The 26,407-nt window shown below is 45.3% G+C and overlaps 1 protein-coding gene across 2 annotated transcripts; it reads right to left on the reverse strand.

Annotated features, from left to right (window-relative positions):
* Nucleotides 1-6,550: 6,550 nt before the first annotated feature.
* On the reverse strand, nucleotides 6,551-25,122 carry LOC128344823 (zinc finger protein 628-like). 2 transcript variants are annotated; one of them, XM_053295751.1, is made up of 4 exons: nucleotides 24,983-25,122; nucleotides 21,781-22,326; nucleotides 11,093-11,213; nucleotides 6,551-8,238 (listed from the first exon to the last, which is right to left on the reverse strand). In XM_053295751.1, the coding sequence occupies exons 2-4, from the start codon at nucleotides 22,240-22,242 to the stop codon at nucleotides 7,091-7,093; spliced, it is 1,731 nt and encodes a 576-aa protein (XP_053151726.1). In that variant the 5' UTR covers nucleotides 22,243-22,326; nucleotides 24,983-25,122; the 3' UTR covers nucleotides 6,551-7,090. The 2 variants fall into 2 exon arrangements, with proteins under 2 accessions (XP_053151726.1, XP_053151725.1); XM_053295750.1 differs by having other exon boundaries at nucleotides 24,895-25,082.
* Between the last annotated feature and the right edge of the window lie 1,285 nt (nucleotides 25,123-26,407).

Here is a 26,407-nt window from a genome sequence, read left to right on the forward strand (position 1 = left end):
GCCGTTTCCTCTTCCTTCTGAACCCTTGCTTGATGGGGGGCCTTTGGGGTTTTCATGCTCCATAGGGAACCTCACCAAAAAAGCATTACACTCTAGAAAGCACCACGGTAAAAGAAAATAGTGCAGATCAGGTTGCTGAACTTCTGCCTGCAGAATAGTGATGAAAAGAGGAATGGGAAGAGAATGAATCCCAGGAAGCAGTCAACTTTCTTTATAATAGGCAGAAATTTGTCTCTCTTTTTAAAAAAAGCAATCCAAGAATATAAAAAAAAATATGGAAACATATTCGTGTAGTGGGGAAAAAACCCAGCTCCCAGAGAAGGTACAGAATAGCCTATCCTGGCCCTATATTTTGGCTTTGGGTCCTCTTCCAGCTCACTTCATTTTCCTCAGCCATCTCTTGCTGAGGTAGGTTCAACCTTGTGACTGGAGCTGCTTTAATGCCTTTTGCTCCCTATGCCTAAAATCTCAGGCCTTTGTATTCATTAGCTTAGCAGCTCTTTGATCAATACTAACCATGTTTATTAAAGGTAAAGTGTGCTGTCGAATCAGTGTTGCCTCCTGGCGTCCACAGAGCCCTGTGATTTTCTTTGGTAAAATATAGGAGGGGTTGACCATTGCCTCCTCCCGTGCAGAATGAGATGATGCCTTTCAGCATCTTCCTATATCACTGCTGCCCGATATAGTACCAGTGGATGAACACTGTTTAGCACCATCGACGGAATTTGTACTTATCTGTACTTATTTGCAAACAGTATTCAGCACTGCGACCTTGATTTGAATCTGCCTGTAATCCTGCATTTGCTATTCAGTTGAGTTGGGATGACAAAGATTAGAAGATTTATGACATCCCCATATTTTTTCTTTCACTTAACATGGAAGAACACTGTAACTTTTGAACTCAGCTTAGAAAGATCTGCTTTGAAGGATTTTTATGGTATCTGTTGCTTGCATTACTGACTAATTTCTTTTTTAATGGCTGAATAATTATCCTTTTACTTTAGAACTTTTACCAATTGCCTGGAGCTTAGACTGGAGAAATAAAAGAAACCGGACAGAACTTATTACCTTTGCTGGGTAAGTTTGAAAGTAGAAGTTTTTCAGTTCTTCTTTTCTATTCGAATAAGGATTTTAAAATGCCACTGGCTCACCTTTCCACGGGAAGTTCGATAGCGGAGGATTCTGTGTTTAAACGGCATTCAGCATAGAGACCTTGACTTGATTTTACCTGAAATCTTGCATTTGTTACTCAGCTAAATTGGGATGATAAATTAGAAGATTTATGACCTTCCTATAGCCTTCCTTTTATTTAGCATTGAAGAATGAATTGGAATTCAGTTTTTTGGTCAAATCTTAAGAGGATACATTGGAATGGGGGGGATTGTCAAGTGATGGTTTTACTTTATTATCTCAGAAGGTTTTAATATAGTAGGTTTGTGTATTTTTATTTTACATGAAAGTTAACTTACTTTAGCTGTGTATCTTTTTCTTGCATTTCATTAAGTTGTGGTTTTTGGAATTATTTGGTTTTTGGAATTTATGGGGAGACCTTTCGATCGGAAGGATTTTGATTTGGAAACTTTGCCTTATGAAACCTGATTACTTTTCCTCCCAGGTGTAAGTTACAAAAATTAGTTCCAGCAGTGTTTAGTCTCCCCCCTCAGGAGATACTGTTTCTATGTTAACCCTTTGTGAAGTGAAGGGCGAGGCTTCTAAATGTTTAATTAATTTCCACTGATTTGAATTTGCTGCAGCTGGCTTCTCTATCATCCTGTTTCCGTGTAAGGTCGTATGATAGGCTTATCATTCTCAGTCTTTAGTGCTTCTCCTTGCCGAGATATTTTCAATACAATAGAGTCATCTCTTTTTTTAGAGTTTATGATTCAGTGCTAATCTTTTTTCCCTCTCTTCTTTGTCCTCTTTTCTGACATTTCTTTCCTTTTCTCTTTACTGATATGTGATTAATTTAGGGATTCATTTAAGGGTTTTAAATTTGGGCATAATTAACCAGTATACCTTATATACATTGCCTTCCCAATGTATCCCCAGTGTTTACTGCTGTTTTTATTATTATTAATTATTATTATTATTATTATTATTAAGTATAATAGTATTAAGTATACTATTTAGTTATGCCCAAATTAAAAACCCATAAATGAGTCCCTAAATTAATCACATACCAGGGGGAAAAAAGGGAAAGAAACATTGGGGGGGGGGGGAGGAAGAAGAAAAGAAGTCTTAGTATGTTTTCATTTCTTTCCTAATTCTTAATATGTTCTCATTTCTTCCCTTAAAAAAAAAAAATTAATGGCTTCTGCGTGAGGATTTCTTAAGTCATTTAAATTATCGAGCACATCATAAAGAGTCAAATTCTCAGTTGGGTTATTATCAATGTTAATCCTTAAATAGAATTCCCTAAATAGTAATAATAAAAACAGCTTACTGCTGCCACAGTATACAGCCTTTCAATACAGCCTATATTCTGCGATGATATCTATGACAATAAAACTCAGCCATCCCAGGTCCTTGGGAAGGACTCAATGTCTGGATAAAACAAACCAGTCAATAACACCTGTCTGACTGTTGAGATGCAGGCATTACAAATGAGTGGAAGAAGTTGAGAAAAATAAACTGGAATTGCGGGGGGGGGGGGGGAACTGATTATTGGTGGCTTTAATCCAAAACTATCTTAGAAGGTCTTGTTATAGCGGTTTTGAGGAATCCAACTTTGTTTTGAAACCTGATCACCTATTCGCTCTGGCCTAGTTGTAAAACCTAGTTCCGGCAGTACCAAGTCTCCCCCTTCATGATATTTTAAATATTTTTTGTAGATCCTTTATTATATGAGGGTGGAGGCAGTCAAAGGTTTAATTAATTCTCATCAATTAAAACATTTTGTATGGCTCTGTGGTTATAATATTTACATCATTTTTGTTATGGCATTATCAGTTTTTTCTTCCTTGCTGACCAATCCTTTTTATCATACCATTAGTGTGCCTAAGTACAAAATTACTATATGATTAATTAGTTCATGGGGGATTTGTGTTTCTGGGTGAGGTTCATATCTTTTATTGATATTTACACATTCATATACATTTAATTACTGTTATTGTATCTTTCTTGTTTTCTCTGCTGATGGTTAAGAGCTTGTTTGTAATCATATATGTGCTGGGTAAGCAGAGGCGTAACTAGGGAAAACGCTGCCCGGGGCAAGCACTGAAATTGTGCCCCCCCCCCCCCCGCCGCGCTCCTTCCCCCCGGCCGCCCCCGGAAATATGGAAATGTGTCACAGCCATAGTCAAATGTGGGTTGTGGGCTGCATCCGTGCAAGTATACTGGGACAGGAAAAAGGAAACATGAGGCTACAAGGCTCTTTAGAAATATATATTTTAAAGAAATGTCTTGCATACCAACAGCCTAAGTTTGCAGTCCTCATGGCCAGAAAATAAATGCTTTTAAACATAGTAATAGGTTTTGTGTTCCAAAATGGAAAAGACAAGACAGGTATTCTAGTCTTTTCCATCATAGATATTCTAGTCTATTCAAGATTTATGCTTATATTATAATAGAGACTTAAATTATAATAGACATATATTCTAGTCTATCATAGATATTCTATGTTTATTAATTCTATAATAATGTCTATTTGTAGCACACTTTACGTTGGTTGTATTCCTGGGAAACTCAATAGCCACATTCAGCCACCATTATTTGAGCCATGATCTCCTCCTCTTTCTGCTTCCCTCTCATACACAGTCTTAATAAATAACCTCCTGGTTTAATTAAATCACCGTTTGCCTATGTACCTGAACAGCAAAACTGAGGTTTGGGCCCTTCATATACCAGAATTGCAAACCACACTGTGTGATCCTAGTTTGGAGGGCTTACTCAGCAGTTTATTGGATGTAAGCTGTGAATGTGAATGCATCCAATTGGATTGAATGTAAGGGCAAGTTATGGTTTGATTACGTAGGAAGCTGTCTACAGAGTCAGATATTGGTCCACCTAGCTCACTATTGCCCACACTGACTGGCAGCAGTTCTCCAAGGTTTCAGGCAGGAGTTTCTCCCAGCCCTACCTGGAGGTAGGGATTGAACCTGGAATCTTCTGCATGTTATTTGCAATTACATCTGACTTGCTTGAAATAAAAACACAGGCAAATCAAAAAGATCATGAATAAGTAGGGGTGAGATTTTTCTTTGTTTTAAAAAAGCCTTCCCAATTTCCTCTTATTTTTAAAAACTCTCTCAAAGGAAAATATAAGTTTTATATGTAAAACAAAATACACATTGAATGAAAAACCGTGATTAACTTTTTAAAAACTATTAAGTATGTAATTAGAAGGATTCCATTACATTAAGATACCAATTTCTTTAAAGCCAGAAATAATACCTAATGAAACTTATTTAAACAAGGAGAGAAAAAGGCATGTTATCTTCCCTAACAAAGATTAAAATCAATTTAATTGGTTCTCCACTGCCTTGACATGATTCTCGCTGTGAGTCAAGCAACCAAAAAGGGAAATTAATATCGCAGCTGTTAATCAAGTGATATTTGTGCACTCTATCTTATTAAAGCTACAGGGGCAGAAAGAAAAACTTCCCATTGCTACTTTTTGGACCAATTTGTTCACACTGTATTAAATGGGATTCCCCCCCCACTCAAAAATATAGATGCTGTACTTATGTTTTGGAGACAGAACATCTACAATATGCTCCAAATGAACAAGGCTGAAAATGTTGTAGACTGTATGTTGCTAATAAAAATCTGCTATAAAGAATAAACCTAGTATTAATCCAGACAGACTGAACATTATTCAAAAATTATATTAATGAGTTCCAAATTAAATTTGCTGCCCCATGCTAAGGGATGATCCAGAAGTTGTAATTATTAGCAGAGCTGCAAAGATCTTGTGTACTAGTCTACTAGTTTCCTTTTGCAATCCCACCTCTGTAAAAGAAAACTCATGCATGCAAGCCAGGAGAGCGACTTGTGGCTCCACTTGCATTGCATGAGTTTTCTTTTGCAGAGGTGGGATTGCAAAAGGAAACTCGGGCAATGCAAGTGGAGCCACAAGTCGCTCTCCTGGCTTGCATTGCGTGAGTTTCCTTTTGCAATCCCACTGGGACTCACACAATGTAAGCCAGAAACTGCAAGCCAGAAACACAATGCAAGCCAGAAACGCATTGCAAGCCAAAAACTCACACATTGCAAGCCAGGAGAGCGCCACTGGCTCCACTTGCAGGCAGCTACCTTCGGTTTAGGGGTGGGGGTGGGGTGAAGCCTGCTATGCAAAGCACAGAAGAGCTAAAAGGAGGACGTTATGCAAGGGAGTAGGGGCATTCTCTCACACACAACACACACGGGGGAGAGAGAGATTTGAGCAATGAAACTTACTTTGTTAATGCACAACAGAAGAATAAAAGGCAGCCAGAGGGCAGTGTGGTGGGCAAACGGCAGGCAGGCAGAGTCAGAGAACGTCCCCAGCAGCAGCTGCTCTCTCAACTAAACCAAGCTACTCCGCTCCACTCCTCGTGCGTGCAGCAAGCAGGGAGGGAGGAACTGAGACAACCAGCATGGTGAGCATGTGTTCTCCGGCAGCCAATGGGAGCTCCCGCCCGCCGGAGATCTCCGTAATGACAAAAAAAAAAAAATCACAAAAAAAATTTTTTTTGCCAAAGGCAGGGAATTGGCGGGGGCACTTTTTGGCGCCCCCTCCCAAGTGGCGCCTGGGGCACGTGCCCCCCCTGCCCCCCCTATCGTTACACCCCTGTGGGTAAGAGCATGTTTGTAATCATATAGGATCTCAGAGATGTAACTTCTTCTGTTTCTATTGTTCTAATAAAAGCATTATAAACTCCTTTAAAAATGATTTTGGATTTCAGGTTCTCCTACGCAGCTGCATAAAAATGACAACTCAGGGTCTTCTGCCACTTTTCGCAGAAAATTTCATCTCAGAGTAACATGCATCCCAAACTCAAGAGAGCAGCAGTCTTGGGACCAACAGTATAGGCAGGACCAAATTTAAGTGGAGTTATAAGTAATTATTAATTACTTAATAATTAGTGATTCCAGGAAACTGACTTATGAAATTTAACTATCTTGATCTCCATAGAAGGAACCTCTAGAAGAGAGAGGAAGGATCTGTGCTGGAGGCGGACAATCACTTCAGTGACAACGGCAAAGGCATCATTTAATACAATAAAAGAAAAATAAATTAAAACATACTGTTAAAAATGGCAATGTAAACGTTTAAAACACTGAGATTACTAAAATCCTGGCTTAAACAAAATGTGTCTTAAGCGCTCTTTTGAAGGCTGGCAAAGATGTTGAACCACAAATGAAGAGAGGGAGCACCTTCCACAGCACAGGAGCGACTACAGAGAAGGCCCACTCTAGAGTGACCAACAGACAAGCCAGTGGCATACAGAGAGGGACCTCTCTCAGTGATCTCAGTGTGTGGTGGGGATTGTGCAGAAGAAGGTGCTCTCCTAGGTAACCTGGTCCTAAGCTGTTTAGGGCTCTAAAGATAAATGGAGAACAAACCGAGAAAAATACATTCGACTTTATTTGTAAGCAGAACAAATAGGTTCCCATATGGACATTAAAAACATCTAAAAAGCAGCTGCTGCTTGTTCCACTAAATGCTGGAGAAAGAGAGAGAGAGGGATTTTGCCAACAATTCTCTTCCTCCTCAGTCATAAGTTCACATTGCAGTTAACCCGGTGTAGAATCTGGTTTATGATTAGATGGAGAATTGGCTAGTTACTGGAAACGTCTTCACTACCACCCGAGGGTGAATCAGTCTTCTCCACTTGGAGGAAGCCCAGATCTCTCAAAAGAGGACAGCTGCTAGATGTGAAATCAATAGGAAAATCTTCATTCATCAAATTTCTCCCCATTTTTAATCAAAGAATTGGCTGCATTAAACCCAGTACTTTAAAAGCCCAATGTGAGCATTTGAACAATGTCTCTTTCTGTGGCTTCTTTGGCATGCACAAGGAGTTGATGTGTGATGGAAACTCACCCCATCTTCCAAGCAGGTCTATGGTTTCTTCTCTTTGTGAGTCCTCTGATGTAAAAGAAGATCTCATTTATTAGCGAAAATTTCTCCACAGTGTGAGCATCTGGTGCAGCACATCCAGGAGAATTTGACCAGCGGTGGGCCAGGCTGCGGGCGGTGATGGTGGCTGCAGGCCTGGCCTGGCCACGGAGGAGAGGCAGCGGGCCCAGGTGAGGCGGCGGCGGGCCCGGCCGCAGCAGCGGGACTTGGACCGGCAGTATGGGCAAGAGGGTGGGGGAGGGGGAGAGGAGACCAGTGGCAGTGGCTAGCAAGCGGTGGCAATGGGCCTGGCAGGCCCGGCCGCAAAGGCAGCACTCGGCCCCGTGGCGGGCCAGGCCGCTGAGGCGCTGGGCCCAGCCGCGGAGACAGTTCATGGCCAGGTGGCGGAAACGGCCGCTGAGGCCAGACGCCCGCAGGAGGCTGGGGTGGGAGGGATCTGGGTGGCGGGACTTCCCTGCTCGCCGCCCGGGTGGAGGAGCGGTGGCGGCGGACGCTGCCTGGTGTGTACCGCAAAATGAAATGCAGGGGGAGGGAGGAGGGGGAAGAGAGAGTGGGGCAGGGGGGACGGCAAGAGAGAGTTGGGCGGGGGCGGGGGCGGACAAGAAGGAGGGGGGAGGGGGAGGGCAATAAGGAGGGGCGATGGGGGAAGGGGAGGGCAAGAGAGAGTGGGGGAGGGGAGGGTACAAGAGTGGGGGGAGGGGAGAGGGGAAAGGCAGGAGAGAGGAGCAGGGGAGAGGGCAGGAGAGACTGGGGCAGGAGGGAGAGAGAGAGGGCTGGGAGGGGGAGGGAGGGCAAAAGAGAGTGGCGAGTGAGGGGAGGAGAGGGGACAAGAGAGAGTGGCAAGTTGGCTAGTTCATATGATTCCTCAACTGTGTGGGTTGTTTCATGCTTAGTAAGTTGAATTTTTTGAGTGAAGGTTTTTTCACAGTGTGGGCATTTATATGGCCTGTCTCCTTTGTGAATTCTTTCATGCACAATGAGGTGTGCTCTCTTCCTAAAGCTTTTGTCACAGTTTTCTTCTGTGGTTTTCTCAGCCCTCTTCTCCTCTTTGTGCTTTTCCGCCTGCCTCTCTGGACCTTCTTGATTCCAGAGGTTCTCTTTCTGTTCTTCTTGTTCAGTTTGTTCTGAGGATCTCCCACTTGGATCCCCCCAATTCTCACTCTGCTGCAGGTCACCTTCCAGGAGAGAGAGAGAGATGGGATCAGAATCCAAGGCGAAACAACCACTCCCCCCACCCCCAATAAGACCCTCTTATGACGACAGGCATCTACATTCAGTAGCATTTCCTGGTCAAAGATCCCCAGAGATTTTCAAAAATATTTTCCTAGGCAGATCCCCTTGAGAGCAAGTTGTGGATTCCAACCATCTCTCCTTTCCCTTCTTGGATTCGCATTTCAGATTAATGGTCTTGAGTTTCCAGATCCAGTTCAAGAAGTCATCAAGACTTGACTAATCGCCAACCACAGTAAGCATATCCCGGCTCAGTTAATCTTCCATTAGATCTCCTGAGTCCCAGACTGTGGTTTGAAATGACACAGAACTTCCCCCCAGCCCTATCAGAACAGACGCCTCAAAGTGATACTCATCCCCGTGAACAGACACGTAACCAGAGGGGGGCAGGCAGGGCACATGCCCTGGGTGCAGCTGAAGGGGTGTGTGCAAAGTGCCTGCCATGCCCCACCACAACATTTTATAATTTTTTTAAAAAAATCGAGTCCAGGCCAGTGGCAGCGCCCCCTTCCTCCTCTTGGAGTCACGAGATCTGTCCAGCCGAGGCAGGCGCTCTCCTATTAGCTCCTGGTGATCAGAGAGGAGAGCATGCACCCGCGTGGCTGGACAGCAACGAGTAGCACAGCATGCTGCCCTCGTGTTGGGTATGCTGCTGCTGCCGCCACCACGGCTGTTCATGAACTGGCTAGCTGAAGGAGGGACGAGGGGAGCAGCAACATCAACAGGCAAAGCTGTGCCAGGGAGGGAGAGGTGGGATGGCAAGCGGGGGGGACTGTGCAGCCTGCAAGTCCCCACCGCACTACTGGGGGAAGTGTGGGTGCCTGCTGGGCTGGGGCATGCATGGTGGGGGGCTGGCAGTGGGTTGCCTGGGGCTTGAGCACTTCATGTGCCCTGCTCCTCCTCCTCCGCTCAGCCTTCTGTTGTTGGGCTGGAGCGGAGATGACATCCTCTTTCTGAGCGGGACAGAGCGGAGGCGAGGGGAGGGCGGGCAGGCGTAGCTCTGAGTCCTGGGAGCCGGAGGGAGCTCCGTGACTGACAGGCGTCTCTCTCGCCCCCCTCCCGCTTTGGCTTGCCTGCTGGATGTGTGTGTGTGTTTTTAAGATTTTGGGGTGTGTCCCAAAGTCATTGAGTTGGTTCCCATTCTCACTGATTAACAGACAGACATATACACTCCCTCCCCCAGTGAGTCTGACTCCAAAGTAAGTGTAAAACTACTCTTAAACACAGTTTAACGCAGACAGTTAAAGTTGCTGGTAAAGAAGAAAGAGGAGGAAGAAAGAGAGAGAATTGTTTGTTTATCACAGTCACTTCAGCGGGCGCAAACCAAAGTCCAACACAGATTGCCTCAAACGTGCCTTCAGGGAGGAGCTGGGGAGGGAGGGGATTTGTTGTTGAATGGGAGTGGGGGTGGGAGAGACAATCACATGATGTGGCAAGGATCGCACAATCTGCTCCTTGCACGCATCCTTATGGTCAGGCTTTGTTTTGGGGGGGGACAGGGGGCATGATGCATGCATGACACCCTCCACCCCTCGTTTTTGCCTCACCTTTGGAGCCAGTGTGCTGAGATCGGAGGTGGGGGTTCAGCAGGGCACCAGGAGATGTGCCTCAGTTTCTGTGCTCAATCAAACTGTGCTGGGCAGCAGGAGGCAAGTGGGATTCTGGGAAAGCAGATGACTTGAGCAAAGGCGAGGACAGGAGACAGAGCGCTGTTGTTGTTGGAGATTAAGTTGCACTCCGGGAGCATGAGAATGTCAGTGAAATGATTGATTCCCTCCTCCCCCTCCGCCACCCCTGTCTGCCTTGTCACCTTCTTCCTTCGAATGTCCTTTAGAACTTTGAATGGCTTCCTAACTGCTCTGATGGGTGCTGGTTTTGCTTCCCTTCCCTGCCATGCATCCATTCCAGGTTGCAGCAGGTGCCAAAAGCAGGGATTCAAACCAACAGCCTCCAGTTCTCTAGGCAGGTTGCTTCCCTGCTGCACCGTTAGGTGGCTTTGAAGTCAATCGATGCCCACAAATTCCTGTGAAATGTAGTGAGCCTATTTACTTGCATTATTGAGTGAAGAGGGATTTGAACTGTTACCCATAGTTTTGGGAGATGCTTGATTTGGTGAGTCTAGAGATACTTAATGGTACATTAGAACTAATATACCACTAAGTATCTCACCAAATCAAGTATCTCACAAGTTGGAGACCCGTAGTTCAGTGGAAGGGCACAGGCTTTTCATAGAGGTTTCCAAACTCCACTCCTGATATTTCTGTTTACTTCATGATCTGTAGCAACAGTGCTAGGAAGGACTTTCTGACTGAGAGCCAAAGTAAGTATGGTGTAGACAGACAAGTGGGTATGAATCCTATTACAGCTGTTTCTTAGGGCCAAACTGGACATTATTTTAAATGTGTGCTTGGTTTTTCACCAGGCATGGTGAACATGATTTGTTAATTAACAAGCTTGACTTGTATTTTTGAGCTGATATTATGGTAAAGTTATCTGAAAGATGGGTGTCGATATTTGGACGGAGGCGGGGGGGCGCAATTTCAGTGCTTGCCATAGGCACTATCTTCCCTAGATACACCACTCCCCGACAATCAGCCTATCCCAGCTATAGCAGAACTTGAAGGACCCACCAGCTACATTTGAGGCTTTCATCAGTGTGGATTCTTTGACAGAGGACGAGTCATGAGTACAACTTACTTTCTACAAAGAAAGTGTGTTCTATCAGTCTGAATGCTCAGAGTGTTGCTGCAGTCTTGCCAAAGGTTTTCCTGGATTTATCACAGGCATTCTGTTGCTTACCTGTGTCGGTTCCTGCCAGCACTGTGCTTTCCCTGGCAATCCTGCAACCTCCAAAACTAAGAACAGATTCTGCAGCTTCCTCCACTGCAGGGGAACCCGGGAGAGCTTCTTCCAATGCCACCTGCAATAAAGGAGAGAACATACAAACATAAGAACAGCCCTGCTAGATAGCCCTCCGACTTGTAGCCATTGATAGACCTCTCTTCCATGAAGTAATCCAAACCCCTCTTCAAGCCATCCAGGTTGTTGGCTGTCACCACATCTCATGGCAGAGTATTCTACAAGTTGATTATGCGTTGTGTGAAAATGAACTTGCATTTGTTGGTCCTAGATTTCCTGTCAATCAGTTTCATGGAATGACCCCTGGTTCTAGTGATGTGAGAGGGAGAAGAATTTCTCTATATCCACTTTTTCCACATCATGCATGATTTTATAGACCTCTATCATGTCTCCCTGCAGTCATCTTTTTTTGTTTGTGTTAGATTTCCTTGGTGATTCTCTCCCCGCATGTATGCTGAATTTGATGGCACTGTGGTCACTGTTCCCTAAAGGGTCCATGACACTGACATCATGCACCAGGTCATGGGCGCCACTCAGGATTAAGTCCAAGGTCGCCTTCTCTCTGGTTGGTTCCAAGACCAACTGTTCTAGGGCACAGTCATTCAGCATATCTAGAAATCTGACCTCTTTGTCATGACCTGACTGGGAATTGACCCAGTCTATGTGTGGATAATTGAAGTCACCCATTATTACAGCCCTGCCTCCCCTTGACGCCTCCCTGATTTCCTGCTGCAACTCACAGTCACTGTCAGCGTTTTGATCCGTAGGGAGATAGCATGTCCCCAGTAGCATGTTCCCTTTCAGGCCTTGTATTGTCACCCACAGGGTTTCTGTGGAGGACTCCAGTCCACCTAGGTTTTCTAGCTTGTTAGATTCTATCAAGAGGATCCCTTTCAGATTAGGGTTGCAGAGCTATCAAGATGAGGGCTTAAGGGAAGTGCCCGGTCCTGTTCAGCATCTTGTTTTGGCAGCCCCATTACTATGTATATCATGATTTTTAGCAATAGCAATAGCACTTACATTTATATACCACTCTATAGCTGGAAGCTTTCTAAGCGGTTTACAATGATTTAGCATATTGCCCCCCAACATTCTGGGTACTCATTTTACCAACCTCGGAAGGATGGAAGGCTGAGTCAACCTTGAGCCCCTGGTCAGGATCGAACTTGTAACCTTCTGGTTACAGGGCGGCAGTTTTACTACTGCACCACCAGGGGCTCCTGGTGGAGCAGTTTTACCACTGCGCCACCAGGGGCTCCTGGTTTTAAAAACCTTGTCAGTTTGTATAAGCTCTCGCTTTTGGAGGAGACAAGAGATGAAGTAGTTAAAATGACTATGGTGAAATGGGCTCAAGATGTGGGGCATAATATAGAAATGGCAGCCTGGGAAAAATTATGGAAAACTGATTTAAAGTTCACTGCATGTTATGTTTTAAAAGAAAATTATTATAAAATGATGTATCGGTGGTATTTGACACCTAAAAAACTGGTATTAATGTATAAAAATGTCCCAAACAAATGTTGGAAATGTGGACACTCTGAAGGAACTTTTTTTCATATGTGGTGGTCTTGTAGGAAGGCTAAGGCCTTTTGGGACATGATATATAATGAGTTAAAGAAAATTTTTAAAATGACATTTCCCAAGAAGCCAGAATCCTTTCTGCTGGGAATAACACAAGGAGTGTTTTCTACAACAAATTTAACATTCTTTATGTACGCTAGGAATGTGCACAGACCGGTTCGGAGGCCATTCTAAAGGCCTCCAGACCGGTCCGGTCACTGGGTGGTTTTGGTTCGGGTGGGGAGTTTGGGGGCTTCCATTAAGGGCGGGGGGGGGGCTTTACTTACCCCTCCCGCGCTTTCCACACACTGCCGCCGTAATTATTGAAGAAATTGCTCCTCCGATGGCTGTTCCTATTTTAAAAAATGGCTGCCCCCTTGAAGCCCTGGCCCCCTGCTGCTGCCTTGAAGCGCCCTCCCACCCCCTTAAATCTCGCCCCGGGCCCTTAAATCATGCCCCGATAACATTAAGAGGCGGGCGGCGGGGAGATGTCCTCCCGCCCCCTTCCCTGCTAGGCTGCAAAAGACTTTAGGAAGGCTTCTGCGCAGAAGCCTTCCTAAAGTCTTTTGCAGCCTAGCAGGGAAGGGGGCGGGAGGACATCTCCCCGCCGCCCGCCTCTTAATGTTATCGGGGCATGATTTAAGGGCCCGGGGCGAGATTTAAGGGGGTGGGAGGGGGCTTCAAGGCAGCAGCAGGGGGCCAGGGCTTCAAGGGGGCAGCCATTTTTAAAAATAGGAACAGCCATCGGAGGAGCAATTTCTTCAATAATTACGGCGGCAGTGTGTGGAAAGCGCGGGAGGGGTAAGTAAAGCCCCCACCCGCCCTTAATGGAACCCCCCACCCCAGTGCCAGACCGCAGCTCCGCGGTTCCGTGCACACCCCTAATGTACGCTACCACTGCGGCCAGAATAATATATGCGCAGAAATGGAAGAGCAATGAACTCCCCTCAAAAGAAGATTGGCTGATAAAAATTTTGGAATATGCGGAGATGGCAAAACTTACAGTACTGATAAGAGACCAAAATTTGGAATGCTTTAAAGAAGACTGGAAACCATTTTTAGTATACTTAAAGAACTATTTTCCTAATATTGATTTTTCAGCAGGGTTTGAAATTTAGTAATATTAGCAGGTTGAGTGGATTAAAATCGAGTTTGTAAGGTTTAAGATATATGTTCTGAATTATTGTTATAGCAAGGGTTAATTCTATAGTTGGGGATTCGCGAGGAGGTGTGAGCGGGAAGTCAACATTTGTGTAATGTGATGTGAATGTTAAGATATTGTTAAAATCAATAAAAATTTAAAGTGGGGGAAAAAAAAACCCTTGTCAGCTTAAGACCAGAGATAAGACGATCTCGTTTTGGCTCAAGCTGCAGAAAGCTGGAAAATTGGAGCCTACATCTGATGACTTAACAGGCATGTCATGTGACCAGTCGTGTTGTTCAATGTTACAAAGTGTGCCGGCTTACAAGTTTCCCTTCGTGCATCTATAGTTTTCCTTGGTCTTTGAAGTTCAGTTGGGATGGGGAAGATGGACTGCCTGGCAGTAGCAATGATGCTCCACTTTGTCCTGCTTCTGTAGTACCATATGAGGCATCTGAGCCCTTCTATCTCACAACAGGAAAGCTAAATATGTTGTAGTCCCAGACACTGTTTCCTCTAAGTGGGATCCCCAGATGTTGACTACAACTCCCAGAATCCCCAGCTACAGTGGCTTTTGCTTGGGGGTTGTGGGAGTTGTCATTAACCACATTGGGGAATCCCTCAGAGGGAAGACTGTTCTCAGATCCAGAGTAAGAAACATGATCTCCCACAACATTCACCATGCTGGCTGGACTTTAAAAATGGAATAAATATGGACCATAGACAATTCAAATCATTATTGATTCTAGCATCTTCCATAGTCGATGGGACCACAGATTCTAGAAAATTCTACACTCCTTAGCATCTTCTGAGTTGATGGTCCCAAAGAGAAGGGATGCAAGGCAAGCTAGTAATAAGGAGGCATAAGAAATCCTTCACCATGAGTTTGGGAGAAGCTCAGGATGGTGCTGTCATTCAGGATTTGCTAGAGTGCCACGTAACATCTCCTTCATTCTCCTTGTTCTGTGGGGATTCAGGATAAGAATGAGAAAGATGCTAGAAGATCCTTTCCTATTAGTTGAAGCTGTCCTACTAGCTAATGATGTGAGCAACAGAGATATGTCTATAGGGATGTGCAGAACCGGTCTGGCCGGCCACGGTTCGGTCTGGGGGTTCATGATCAAACTGAACCACCACCCCCAGTTCCGTTGGACAGGGCCGGATTAAGCTAGTGTGGGGCCTGTAGCATATGTTATGAAGGGGCCCCAAATTTAAAAAAAATGCACATAAATATTAAAACATAAATTATTTACTTGCATAGTAAAGTAATTCAATTTTTTCATTTGCCTAGTGTCCCCCCACCAACCACCCCATGCCTCCACCCAGCTGAGCCAGCCAGTCAACAAACTTTGCAACACACACACACACACACTTTTGTGACTCCTGACCATGGGTTCTCCTTTGGAGTTATTTTCACAAAGAGAAATGGGGTGGGGAACAAAACTCTGAATGTTTAAATTAAAAGGTTCTCAGGAATTCTGTACTTTGAGAAATCTGAACCTATTAGCAATTTTGGCACACAACAGTGGATGTTTGATTCCAATGTGTGCAGAACATATGGGATCCCAGCAGCCATCACATTAAAAGGGCCATTTGACAATATTAAGAATATATGTTTAACCTCTTGTGCAAGCCTGACAGGAAAGCAGATGTATATTTAAAATAGTTGATGCATTGCAAATGAATGTGATTATGATGAGGTGCATTAGCAACTTCCATGAAAACAGAAGTATCCAAAAGACAATCTTTTGGCAGGAGGCACAGCCTCTTTCAATCTAAATTACACTAACATGCTTAATATTAAAAGGAGGAAATGCACAAATCATTCAATGCAACCCTAAGCATGTTTACTCAGAAGTAAGTCCCACTGAATTCAATGAGCCTTACTCTCTAGTAAGTGTGTTTAGGTTTGCAGCCTCTGTTTATCTTTGGACAATTTCAACGGGCATCCCAATGTAAGCAGCAGTAGTTATTCCAGTTCTAGAGGAGAGGAAAGGAGCTCACCTTAAATTTGGCAGTTCCTTGAAAAGCAATGATCACAAATTCCCTCCCAACAGCACTAGATACTAAAGGAGGATATAAGTGACCTTACTCAACAAGACTGTGATATAAGCTCCCCTCAATTGATCCACTAAACTTTGAGACTCCTCTTGCCATGCATCTGAGTTACTTCCGGCTTTCTTTTTCCTCTTAAAGGTACACATTCTCATTGTTTATCTTTACCCTCTCCCAGTCAGTCGGAAAACACTGGCAACATTCAACTAGCATCTTCGTTAGCTTCCTTTCTTCCACCTGGCATTAATAGTTAGTTGTTTTTTAATCTAAACTGATTTTATTTCTTTTACTCTCTGGGTATGTTTTTAAAAACTTCTACAGTTTAAACAAATAAAGACCAACTCCCTGGCAGATAAGTTATCTTTGAGACCCCTTTGCAAGCTATCTGTTCCTATTGTTGTTCTTACTGCTCTCCCCCCCCCCCCCGCTGCTTCTTAACATAATAGATAACCCAATCAACACCATGGTGCCAGGAAGACCTTGCTTAAATGCCCTCGAGCGAGGCGAGAGAATGGGCAGCAGCAGGCAATGAGGAGAGTCAGCAGAGAGCACCAAATAGAGAGCAAAAGAAGGGGCAGACGTTCAAGCCAGGCATGCGGGGCCCTAGAAAACGCGGGGCCCGTAGCAAATGCTACATTTGCTACTATGTTAATCCGGCCCTGCCGTTGGACCAGAACCGGACCACGGGATCCACGAATCTTTTTTTAAAATTTAAAACATTTAACAAGTACCTGTAGCCCCTTTGGGGGGCTTGCTGTAGCCGTGTGTGTGTGTCCACGTGGGTTCCCTCTCCCTCTGCCAGCCTCTCTCATCACCGCCGTGGCCAGGTAAGCAAAGCCTTTTTAGCCCTTCCAGGCCTCTGTAAAAGCAAGTGGCTGCCATTTTGCTGGCTGCTGCACATGCACAAATGCCCTCTGTGAGGTGGTGAGGAGGAAGGCCGGCGGGCGGAGAGGGAATCCATGCGGACCCCCCTGTGCAACTACAGCAAGCTGCAGGTTTCAATTTTTTTTTAAAGTTCATGACCGGGGTGGGGGTGGGCGTCAATGGGGACTGGACTGAACTAGCCCAGTTCCGTTCGAGGCCTATCTAGCCTCGAACCAAATCGGGCCAGACAGTTCCGTGCAAACCCCTATATGTCTACTCATAATAGAACATTTCTGGCAATACATTAAGATTCAGATGCTTTATATGGCAGTAACAATTCATCTCAAAAGACTCTGCCTATGCTCCAGATGTGTGTTTTGCAGTCGCTCCGGACCATTCAGGAATGAATACCAGTTTCCCTAACTGAGTGTAATGAACCAGTCCCAGCTAACCCACAGGGGAGGTTTTTGCTGAGTCACCCCTCTCTCTGAGCTATGCAGCTGACTGGGGTTTTAAGAAGCTAAAGAAAGGAAGAGGAAAACTCTGGTAGTTTAAGCTAATGCCACCAAACACTCCAAACCTGTAGAGATCGGACTGCTTAGACTCAAGTCTGGAGTCTCTCTTTAAACTTTGTATTGGGAAACGGTTGCTTCCCAATGTGTATGGCTGCATGTGGACAGGGCTAGAGAGTGCTGGCTCAGCTCTTTTGAAGACCCTTTTGCACTAGAGGCGTCTCCCCCTTCTTCTACTGATAGTTAATCCTATATAATAAAGTGCAGAGGAGGGCAGAGGCGGCTGCGGTGGGTCCGGGCCAGCCGCGGGGAGGGCAGAGGTGGGGAGGGCAGAGAAGTTTCCGCCCGGCCGGGAGGCCAGAGGCGGCGGGTCCGCCCCGCCCGCACGAAGGCCAGAGGCGGCGACAGCGGGTCCGCCCCGCCCCTACTAGCGCCCGTTATTTAACGGGCTTAAAAATACAAGTAACTCTATGAAGCTTTGTAAAAACAGAGAAAAACTTTTGATTACATTGCTACAAACCAGTTGGGGTTTGATTTCAGCTTTTTGGTTTCACTTAAAAACTCTTAGCTTGGTTACAAGAAAATTCAGAACACCCAGATCTTTTGTAGATGGCACATAATTAATCTTAGTTACTAGGTTACAAGAAACAGATATTTAGGGATGCAAAGCAACACACATAAAGTAAAATAACTTCTAACACAGTCTTACTAGAAATACCTTCTCCTGCACTAACTTCTGAAGCCACAAAACCTTGATTTCATTCCACCTTGAAGTTCACCCAAACCCTGGTGAGATCGAGCCCCTGCAAATTTCTGACCCTCAGAGATTTCCTGCAGACTCACCATGTGAGAAACTCCATTCCTCCTCTCTTCCCTGGGACTCTCTGCTTCCTTCCTTTCAGCATCCCTCAATTCCCACCAACCTGGTTGATCCTTAGTTAGGACCTAGGGTCGCCCATCTGTCATCCAAGGACAGGGGTTCACTTCCTGTTAGATCAGCCAGGCTGCTCAGTACACTGAAGCCTAAAGACAGTACACTGAAGCCTAAAGCCTAAAAACAGCCTGCAGCTCCCCTTTGGAGATGGGCAGAGATATCAACTACAGCTCCATAACTATCCCTGTGGCCAGAGATGGGCAGTTTCTAAAATACAAGTATTTAAAATACTTATTTTCAATACTTTTGTATTTTTATCTAAAATACATTTGCTCAGGTATTTTGTATTTTTAAAATACATTGCGGAAACCAAAATACATCTTAGTCCATCATTGCTTTGCTTTATTACTTCAGGAGCTGCTTTTTAAAAATTGCAGACAGGCAGTCCATTGGTTTCCAAGCAGCCTCCTGTGTGTGTGTGCTCTGTTCCTCCCTCTCTGCCCACTGAAATTTGAAGAGTTTTACTCTGCTGCTGACTGGTCAGCTAGCCAAATGTGAAAATCAAAGGGGGAGAGAGAGACTGTCCCTGTGAGTAAAATGGGAAATGAAGGCTGGGGGTGGCATGAGAGTCCATGGGGAGGGCAAGAGGGAGCAGCTCCCACTCCACCTCCTGATTTTGGATGCAACAGAACTCCTTTCCTCACAGTTTGCTTGCTTTAAAGTTTCTCTGTCTCTCTAGCTGCAATGCTGCAACTAGAAACATGACCCGAGGATGCTGGAGTTCTTCTGGTCCAGTCTCTGTGTAAATTTGCAACTTGCCTAAGGCTTAGGCAAGCTGTTTTGCAGTGTAGTTTACAAATATCTCCCCAGCCATGTCCCCTATTGTTTGCTGTGACTGACTAATGGTAGCAAATGTCCATTTCTTTCCTCTCTGGGAAGTCAAGCATCAGCATATTCTCTGTCTGAAGTTTACCTTTAGAGAGCTTTGTGGTCAGATTGCTGGAGGGCATGCAGAGTGCCTAGCTGGCTTTCCAGGATACCTGGCTGTTGTGGGAGCGGGACACATTGAGGCGATTTTCATAATCATTGGAAGCAGGCAGGGACTATGCAGAAGGGGGGGGGAATCCACTTTTAATTCACGTTCCCCATAGATGACCAAGCTCCAGATCTTCAGCAAGTTTCTGCATGCCCAGTTAAGCAGCACTGCGTGGGGAAGTGTGATGTTACATGGTGCTGGAACTAGTTGTTCTGACCACCAGGTATCCCACAATGCACCATGTGTAGTGCATGGTGTGTGTGTGTGTGTCATATGTTTCATGCAGCCCGAGGAGAAACGCAATGCCCAGCAGGTGGGTTAAGGGTGCCTTTGTACCTTTAACCTCGGCTAACAGGCGGGTTTATTAAGGGGGTCAGGCTACATGGGAGCATTGGGATCTGTGAGGATTCCAGCACTTCACACGGCCAGTCTAACACAGGCTTGGGCTTCCCTAGCCTGGGTTAGGCTGGACATGAGAACAGCCTCAGAATCACTGTGGGACACACAGAACAATACAGGAAATCAAGCAGCTGTATTTGCTTCGACTGGATTAAAAGCTTCTAATGTTCTAAAAGCCATTTCCCCCATTACAACAGCCTATAAAGTTGGTCACATTGTGGCAGAGGGAGGGCGAGCAAGCCTCAAAGGAGTAAATGACTCCATATACACTATCCCATGCTCCCCCATTATCCTCACAACATTCCTATGAGGTAGGCTAGGCTGAGAAATAGAGAGTGACCAACATCACCCAGTGATCTATCTGAGTGAGGGCTTCAATCTGGGTCTCCCAATCCTCACCCAACAACCTAATCACTTTACCACATTAGCTTACGGGACAGTTAGAATCTTCTTTATTTTAAGGGAGGAGTAGATTAATTGTTCTCCTCCCCATATGATTTCGCCATATGATTGCTTCACCATAAATACAACCTGGTGCTCATTTGACTATGTCACAGCTATAGGATTGCAGCCTTTGTCATGACTAACTTTCAGTTATTTCAGTGGGTCTGCTCTAAGCAGGGTTAACATTGGAGACATCCTGTTGTTTTTTTATTGCTATTATCATGATTAACATTTATATCCCGCTCTTTCTCCAAGGAGCCCAGAGCGGTGTACTACTTACTTAAGTTTCTTTTTCACAAGAACCCTGTGAAGTAGGCTAGGCTGAGAGAGAAGTGACTGGCCCAGAGTCACCCAGCTAGTATCATGGCTAAATAGGGATTTAAACTCAGGTCTCCCCGTTCGTAGTCCAGCACTCCAACCACTACACCATACTGGCAATTGACATACTTGGTGTATATTTCTCCCTCCCTCCAAAAAAAGCTTGCAGATGCCCATGGAGGGTGGCAAGAATGGAGAAAAAGAGCAAACATAGAACAAAGAAACAGGGTATTCTGTTGTTTTAGAATTATTGATCCGATTGAGTGTTTAAAAAGTTGGAAAAACTTCAGCGTTTACAGGACAAATGTAAGCACATTGTTACATTGTATGGGTCTCCCATTGCCTGACACAGGGGTGTAGCCAGCCCACCGGGGGCCTGTGTTTGGCCGCGGCAGGCGCCCCGATAGCCCCGCCCACTGCATCTGACATCGGACGAACAGGATAGCCACGCCCCTGCATCTGATGTCAGACGCGGGTGTGTGTGGTCTGGCGCCTGAACGGAGCCTTGAGGCTCCGTTCGGGAGTTCAGCAGCAGCTTAACTTCTGAAGGGGCTGTGCGGCCCCTTCAGCAGTTAGATGAAGGTTGGCGCTGTGTTCACAGCGTAGCCCAGGAGCGGCTCTTCCCTGCAGGGAAGAGCCGCTCCTGCGCTGCGTTGCAAATACTATGGCAGTCTTAGCTCCTGAAGGGGCTGCATGGCCCCCACTGGGGAGCTAACCTACCACCCCCGCGTCTGACATCAGACGCGGGGGGCGTGTCGGGGCCACTCTTGCGGCCACTGATTGGCCACCAGCCCGGGTTCTTTGGACCCGTTGGCCCAATGGTGGCGCCACCCCTGGTCTGACAGCTATTTTTCAAGATATAATACAAATCTAACAACAGTTGGTCCTGTAGAACAGTTATCCTGGTCCTATAGAACATGCCCTGGTAGACATGATGAGTGATTTAATCTTTGAAAAACATGTATTGCTTAAATTATATAGAAACAAGTTCAGTTAAGTAACAAACATCTCAAAATTCTTTCCTTTTTTCAGGCATTGTATTTTGTATTTTAAGATGTATTATGAAATACTAATTTAATCATTCATTCATATTTTTATTTTATTTAACATATTTCTATACCACCCCAAACTTGAGTCTCTGGGCAGTTTACAATTAAAATCATTTAAATATTAAAATCATTCATATTAAAATCATTTAAAACCCAACCTTAGAAGTGTTAAAAGTATACATCTTATTAAAAGTCTGAGTGAACAAATATGTCTTCTGTGCCTTTTTTAATGTTGCTGGAGATGGGGAGGCTCTTATCTCAACATGTGGTCTTTTTTTGGTGGTTTACCAGGTATTTGATATCTAAAATAGTTTTTAGAAGTATTTTGCCCATCTCTGCCTGTGGCCAATAGGAAGATCATAATAAAGAGTCTCACCTGGTGTTTCTGCCTTTGGCACTCCAGCTGTCTCATCAGGGAAGCCTCAGCCAGACCCACTGCAGGGGAGCTGGTCTGTGGGCCGGGTTCCCTGATCAGGAGGCGGGTGTCTGCTGGTAGAAGGGTCTGCTTCTCCAGGTCCCTTGTGTGCCTCACAACAGATGCCTTCCTAGACCTCCGGCATGCTTCAGCATCTTGATGGAAGGAGGGTGGCAGTGCTGGAGTGTCATCACCGCACACAGCCTCTGCCAACACCCGCGCAGACACTGCTCCCTGAGGGAATTTCTTCTGTTTGGTTTCCCGTCTGCGAGATTGTTCCTCGAGCATTTCTTTTTTAAACTGTTCCCATAGTACCCATTTTTGGGATTCCCCCTCGCTCCCTGCCTGGAGGTCATGGGGGTCCTCTCCTGTTCCTTCTGAACCCTTGTTTGACGGGGCACCTTTTTGGTTTTGGTTTCCCATTGGGCACCTCAAAAAGACAACAGTACACTATAGAAAGCTCCAAGATCAACAAAAGCGGTCCAGATCCGGGGGCTGAGTTTCTGCCTGCAGAAAAGTCAAGAAAAGAGGAATGGGAGAGAATGAATCCAAGTAAGCAGCCAGCTACCAATATAATGGGAAGAATTTTTATTTTTATTTTTAAAAAGGGAAATCAGACATATTCTAAAGTTATGCAAAGCATACTAAAAATAAAACCAGATGCCAGGAAAGGAACGAAGTGCGCTATTGGAATTCTGACCTCACATTTTGACTTTGGGTCCTCTGCAGTTCAATTTCACATTTCTCAGCCAAAGAGGATCTCTTCCTTGGGGGTAGGTTCAATCCTGTGAGTGGAGCTGCTTGAATGCCTTTTGCTTCCTGACCCCTAAGTTTCAGGCCTTTGGATTCATTTGCTTAGCAGTACTTAGTTCAATGCTAACCATGTTTGTTGGTCAAATAAATATATGTGGTGTTGTGGTAGCAATAATAAATGCTCCCCTTTGCTAAGCAGGGTACACCCTGGTTTGCATTTGAATGGGAGACTTCATGAGTGAGTACTGTAAGATAGTCCTCCTAGGGGATGGGGCCACTCTGGGAAAAGCATATGCCTGTTTGCATGCAGAAGATTCCAAGTTCCCTCCCTGGCATTTCCAAGATAGGACTAAAATAGACTCCTGCCTGCAACCTTGGAGAAGCCACTGCTAGTCTGAAGACCAGGGCTGCTCAACCTTGGCACTCCTGCAGATGTTAGCCTACAATTCCCATAATCTCTGGCTATTGGCCACTGTGGATGGAGATTATGGGGCTGTCGTTCAAAAACAGCTGGGGGCACCCCATACATTTAGTGAGAATGGTGTAAACCATACTGAGCTAGATGGACTAGGGCAGGTATAAGGCAGCTTCCTATGAACTAGTTTGGGTGTGGGGAGGAAGCCCCACAGCCAGAGGAAGGACCTGTGGGAACTGAGCAAGGCTAGTCTAAACTCCTGCTTCCCACAGTAGCCAACAAAAAGCCTCCAGGAAGCTCAAAAGCAAAGCTTGAGGGCAACTGCCTTCTCTTCCTCCCCTTCCCCAGAAACTCATGTTCAGCATTATTTCCTCTCAGAAGGTGCCATTTACTAATCAAGAAGAGGACTCATCCTCTTCCCCTATGCCTGGGAGTTATTGGCACTTGGCTTCAGGGTAAACGTTGAGCGAAGCCACTTCCAAGTACACTCCTGGTCTTGAGGGAAGCAGCCCCACCCCTTTTGAAACCAGTCCACATGGCAAGCATCAGTATTTCCCTTTTAGCCAAGGGCGGGGTGGGGGGGTGGGAGGTGAGCTCCTTGCAGAGATAGATCTGCATTTGTAAGGAGAGTATCCTACCTTCTTATCATGCTAATGATTCTATGTCAGTGCCTCTCCCATTTGCCCTGGCGTTTTTTCAGAAAAAGTAGCTCAACACCAGCATTTTAAAAACCCAGACATATATCAAGAAAAGCTATAAGTTGCATCACAAATCCCAGTTTGTTTGTGGAGTGGGTCCAAAAACCTCAAAGGGACTTCAAGGTCAGTTTGGCTGCTATGTGAATGCAGACATTCTCTTACGAAGGAGATTCAGGGCAAAAGCCAGGGGCGTAGCAAGGTTGTAGTGGGCCCAGAGACAAGATTTTAATATGCCCCCTTCCCTCACTGAAGCTCAGCTCATGACGTAAAGAAGTCTTAAATGAGGCTGAATAGTGGTAACAAAAAGCATAGTAAAATTTATTATATCACACCTATGTGCCACAATAGAACATCATCCTAAATTATTTTTTAAAAGGTTTTGTAAATTGTGGGTGATGCAAGGCATTTCATGGTCCTAGAGAAAGACATGCTGTTCTGGTAGCTCCAGGTCTTAACACTCATATCAGTTTCAGAGCATGAATACAACTGAAGGAAGCCCAGGCAGGTGCATGGCTGGGGGAGTCAGTCATGTGACTTGCCTCGGGGGTGGGGGGGAACAACTGTCTCCCCTTGCCCTATTATAGTTTCACCCCTGGCAGAAGCCTTGTGTGTAAAGCCTCCTGGTAAGCTTACTCAGGAAACTTTGGTGACAAACTTGGTCAGAAGAGGCCCCCCTACCACACACACTGAAGGCCAAATATACAATATTTGCTGGATCATTCCTAGCCTAAATGCTCACTAAGTACCCTGCACAGACTACTTATGTTCCATGTTGGGACAGAAAAGGCAGGAAGTGATAAACATGTCACAAATCACCTCCTCTACTACTTTGGGCTACCAAGGTGCTGCTTCCCCAAAGTCTGGGCCTAGAAGAAACTCCCCTTCCTCAGATTTAGAATGGGGAAAATAATAGCATTGCCAGCTGTCCCTCATTACACAGGACATCCCTCATTTCAAGGATGAAATGTTGGCCCCTAGAGGGACTCCATTTGTCCCTCATTTATTCAATAGGCTATAATTCAATTACATATACATCAACAATACTCAGGCTCTTGATTACCACTGCATACACCTCCCAGCCCCTCCAACCAGCCCCCCCCCCAACTTGTGTCCCTCATTCTGGCAATGAAATGTTGGCAACCCTAGAGAGTAAGGAACTCTCCTTCTTCTCACCCTGCTATGGGATACAGCATGTCTGCTTCCATTTACCTGCCTTGCTGATTAAATTGTCCCTCTCAAGTCAGGATTTTCCCTGCTTGATTGTCTTCGGAAGTCAGATATTTTCCTTTCCACTCACCCAAACTCCACAAAGCTAAAGAAAGAGGAATGGCCACAATCCAAGCCCAGGAAGCAGCTACCCCCAAGACTGAGAAGCACATGTAAAAGAGCAGCCAGGGTCTTAAATGCCTCCAGCCTCCACACATTGCACAGATTACAAGGAACCAGCTGTTTGCCATTTCGATGGAATCTGCAAGGCATGCTGGGAATTGTAGTTCACAGCAAGAAAAACCTTCAAGCAGGCAGGAAGGAGGAAAGCTGGTCTTGTGTTAGCGACAATGAATTGTCCCCTTTGCTAAGCAGGATCTGCCTTGATTAATATGAACAGGAGACTACATGTGTGAGCACTGTAATATACTCTCCTCAGGGGATGGGGCTGCTTTGGGAAGAGCAGAAGGTTCTGAGTTCCCTCCCTGGCATCTCCAAGATAGGCCTGGGAGAGACTCCTGCCTGCAACCTCAGAGGAACCTGGTCTGACTCAGGAGATGGCAGCTCTATGTTTTCTATGTAATCCTGGCCAGAAAACCGAAATCAAAGCAGCCAAGAATTTTCTTGCCTTTCAATCTTCTTCTTTAATCGCCTTCCTGGTCTCCTTCTTGTACCTTTCATATTTTTTTCCTACATATGTTGTTGCTGTTAGTAACAGCAATTAAACAAGTGTTTATGTGTTTTAATTTTTATGCTGTATTTTATTGTGTAAACTGCCCAGAGACATGAGTTTGCTCCAGCTCCAGGCAGTCTTGGAGGAAACCGATTATCTAGACCCATTTCAAACTGGCTTTCGGGTGGGCTATGGGGTGGAGTCTGCCTTGGTCGGCCTGATGGATGATCTCGAATTGGCAATTGACAGAGGAAGTGTGACTCTGCTGGTCCTTCTGGATCTCCCAGCAGCTTTCGATACTATTGCTGTCCCCTGCTGACTTGGCAAAGAGGCACCTTTTAATGTGCTGATTCTCTTTATTTAGCAGGGGGAGAGTAACTGGCCCTATCCACCCCCAGCACAGTACCTCCAGTGACTGTTGCTGGTGTCTGTCTTACTTTTCTTTTTAGATTGTTAGCCCTTTGGGACAGGGATCCATCATATTTATTTATTTATTTATTATTTCTCTGTGTAAACCACCCTGAGCCATTTTTGGAAGGGCGGTATGGTGTCCCTCAGGGCTCCATATTGTCTCCGATGTTGTTTAACATCAACATGAAACCACTGGGAGAGATCATCAGGAGATTTGGTGCAGGGTGTGATCAGTATGCTGACAACACCCAAATCTATTTCTCCATGTCAACATCATCAGGAAAAGGCATAACCTCCCTAAGTGCCTGCTTGGAGGCAGTAATGGGCTGGATAAGGGATACCAAACTGAGGCTGAATCCAGATAAGATGGAGGTACTCAGGGGCTTAGCTATAAGTGAACGAAAGGGCCCCCCAGCTCCTGAGGGCCCTCCA

The sequence above is a fragment of the Hemicordylus capensis genome, chromosome 2 (assembly GCF_027244095.1).
Source record: "Hemicordylus capensis ecotype Gifberg chromosome 2, rHemCap1.1.pri, whole genome shotgun sequence".
Lineage (NCBI taxonomy): Eukaryota > Metazoa > Chordata > Lepidosauria > Squamata > Cordylidae > Hemicordylus > Hemicordylus capensis.

Bases quoted from the DNA above. Each gene is read 5' to 3' on its own strand.
- LOC128344823 (XM_053295751.1), bottom strand. From the start codon at position 22,242: ATGGGAAACCAAAACCAAAAAGGTGCCCCGTCAAACAAGGGTTCAGAA. The intron at 11,214-21,780 runs GTGAGACTCTTT...CCTTTATTGCAG, and splicing joins GCCAAAGGCAGAAACACCAG to GTGGCATTGGAAGAAGCTCT. The intron at 8,239-11,092 runs GTAAGCAACAGA...CTCTCCTGGAAG, and splicing joins GCTGGCAGGAACCGACACAG to GTGACCTGCAGCAGAGTGAG.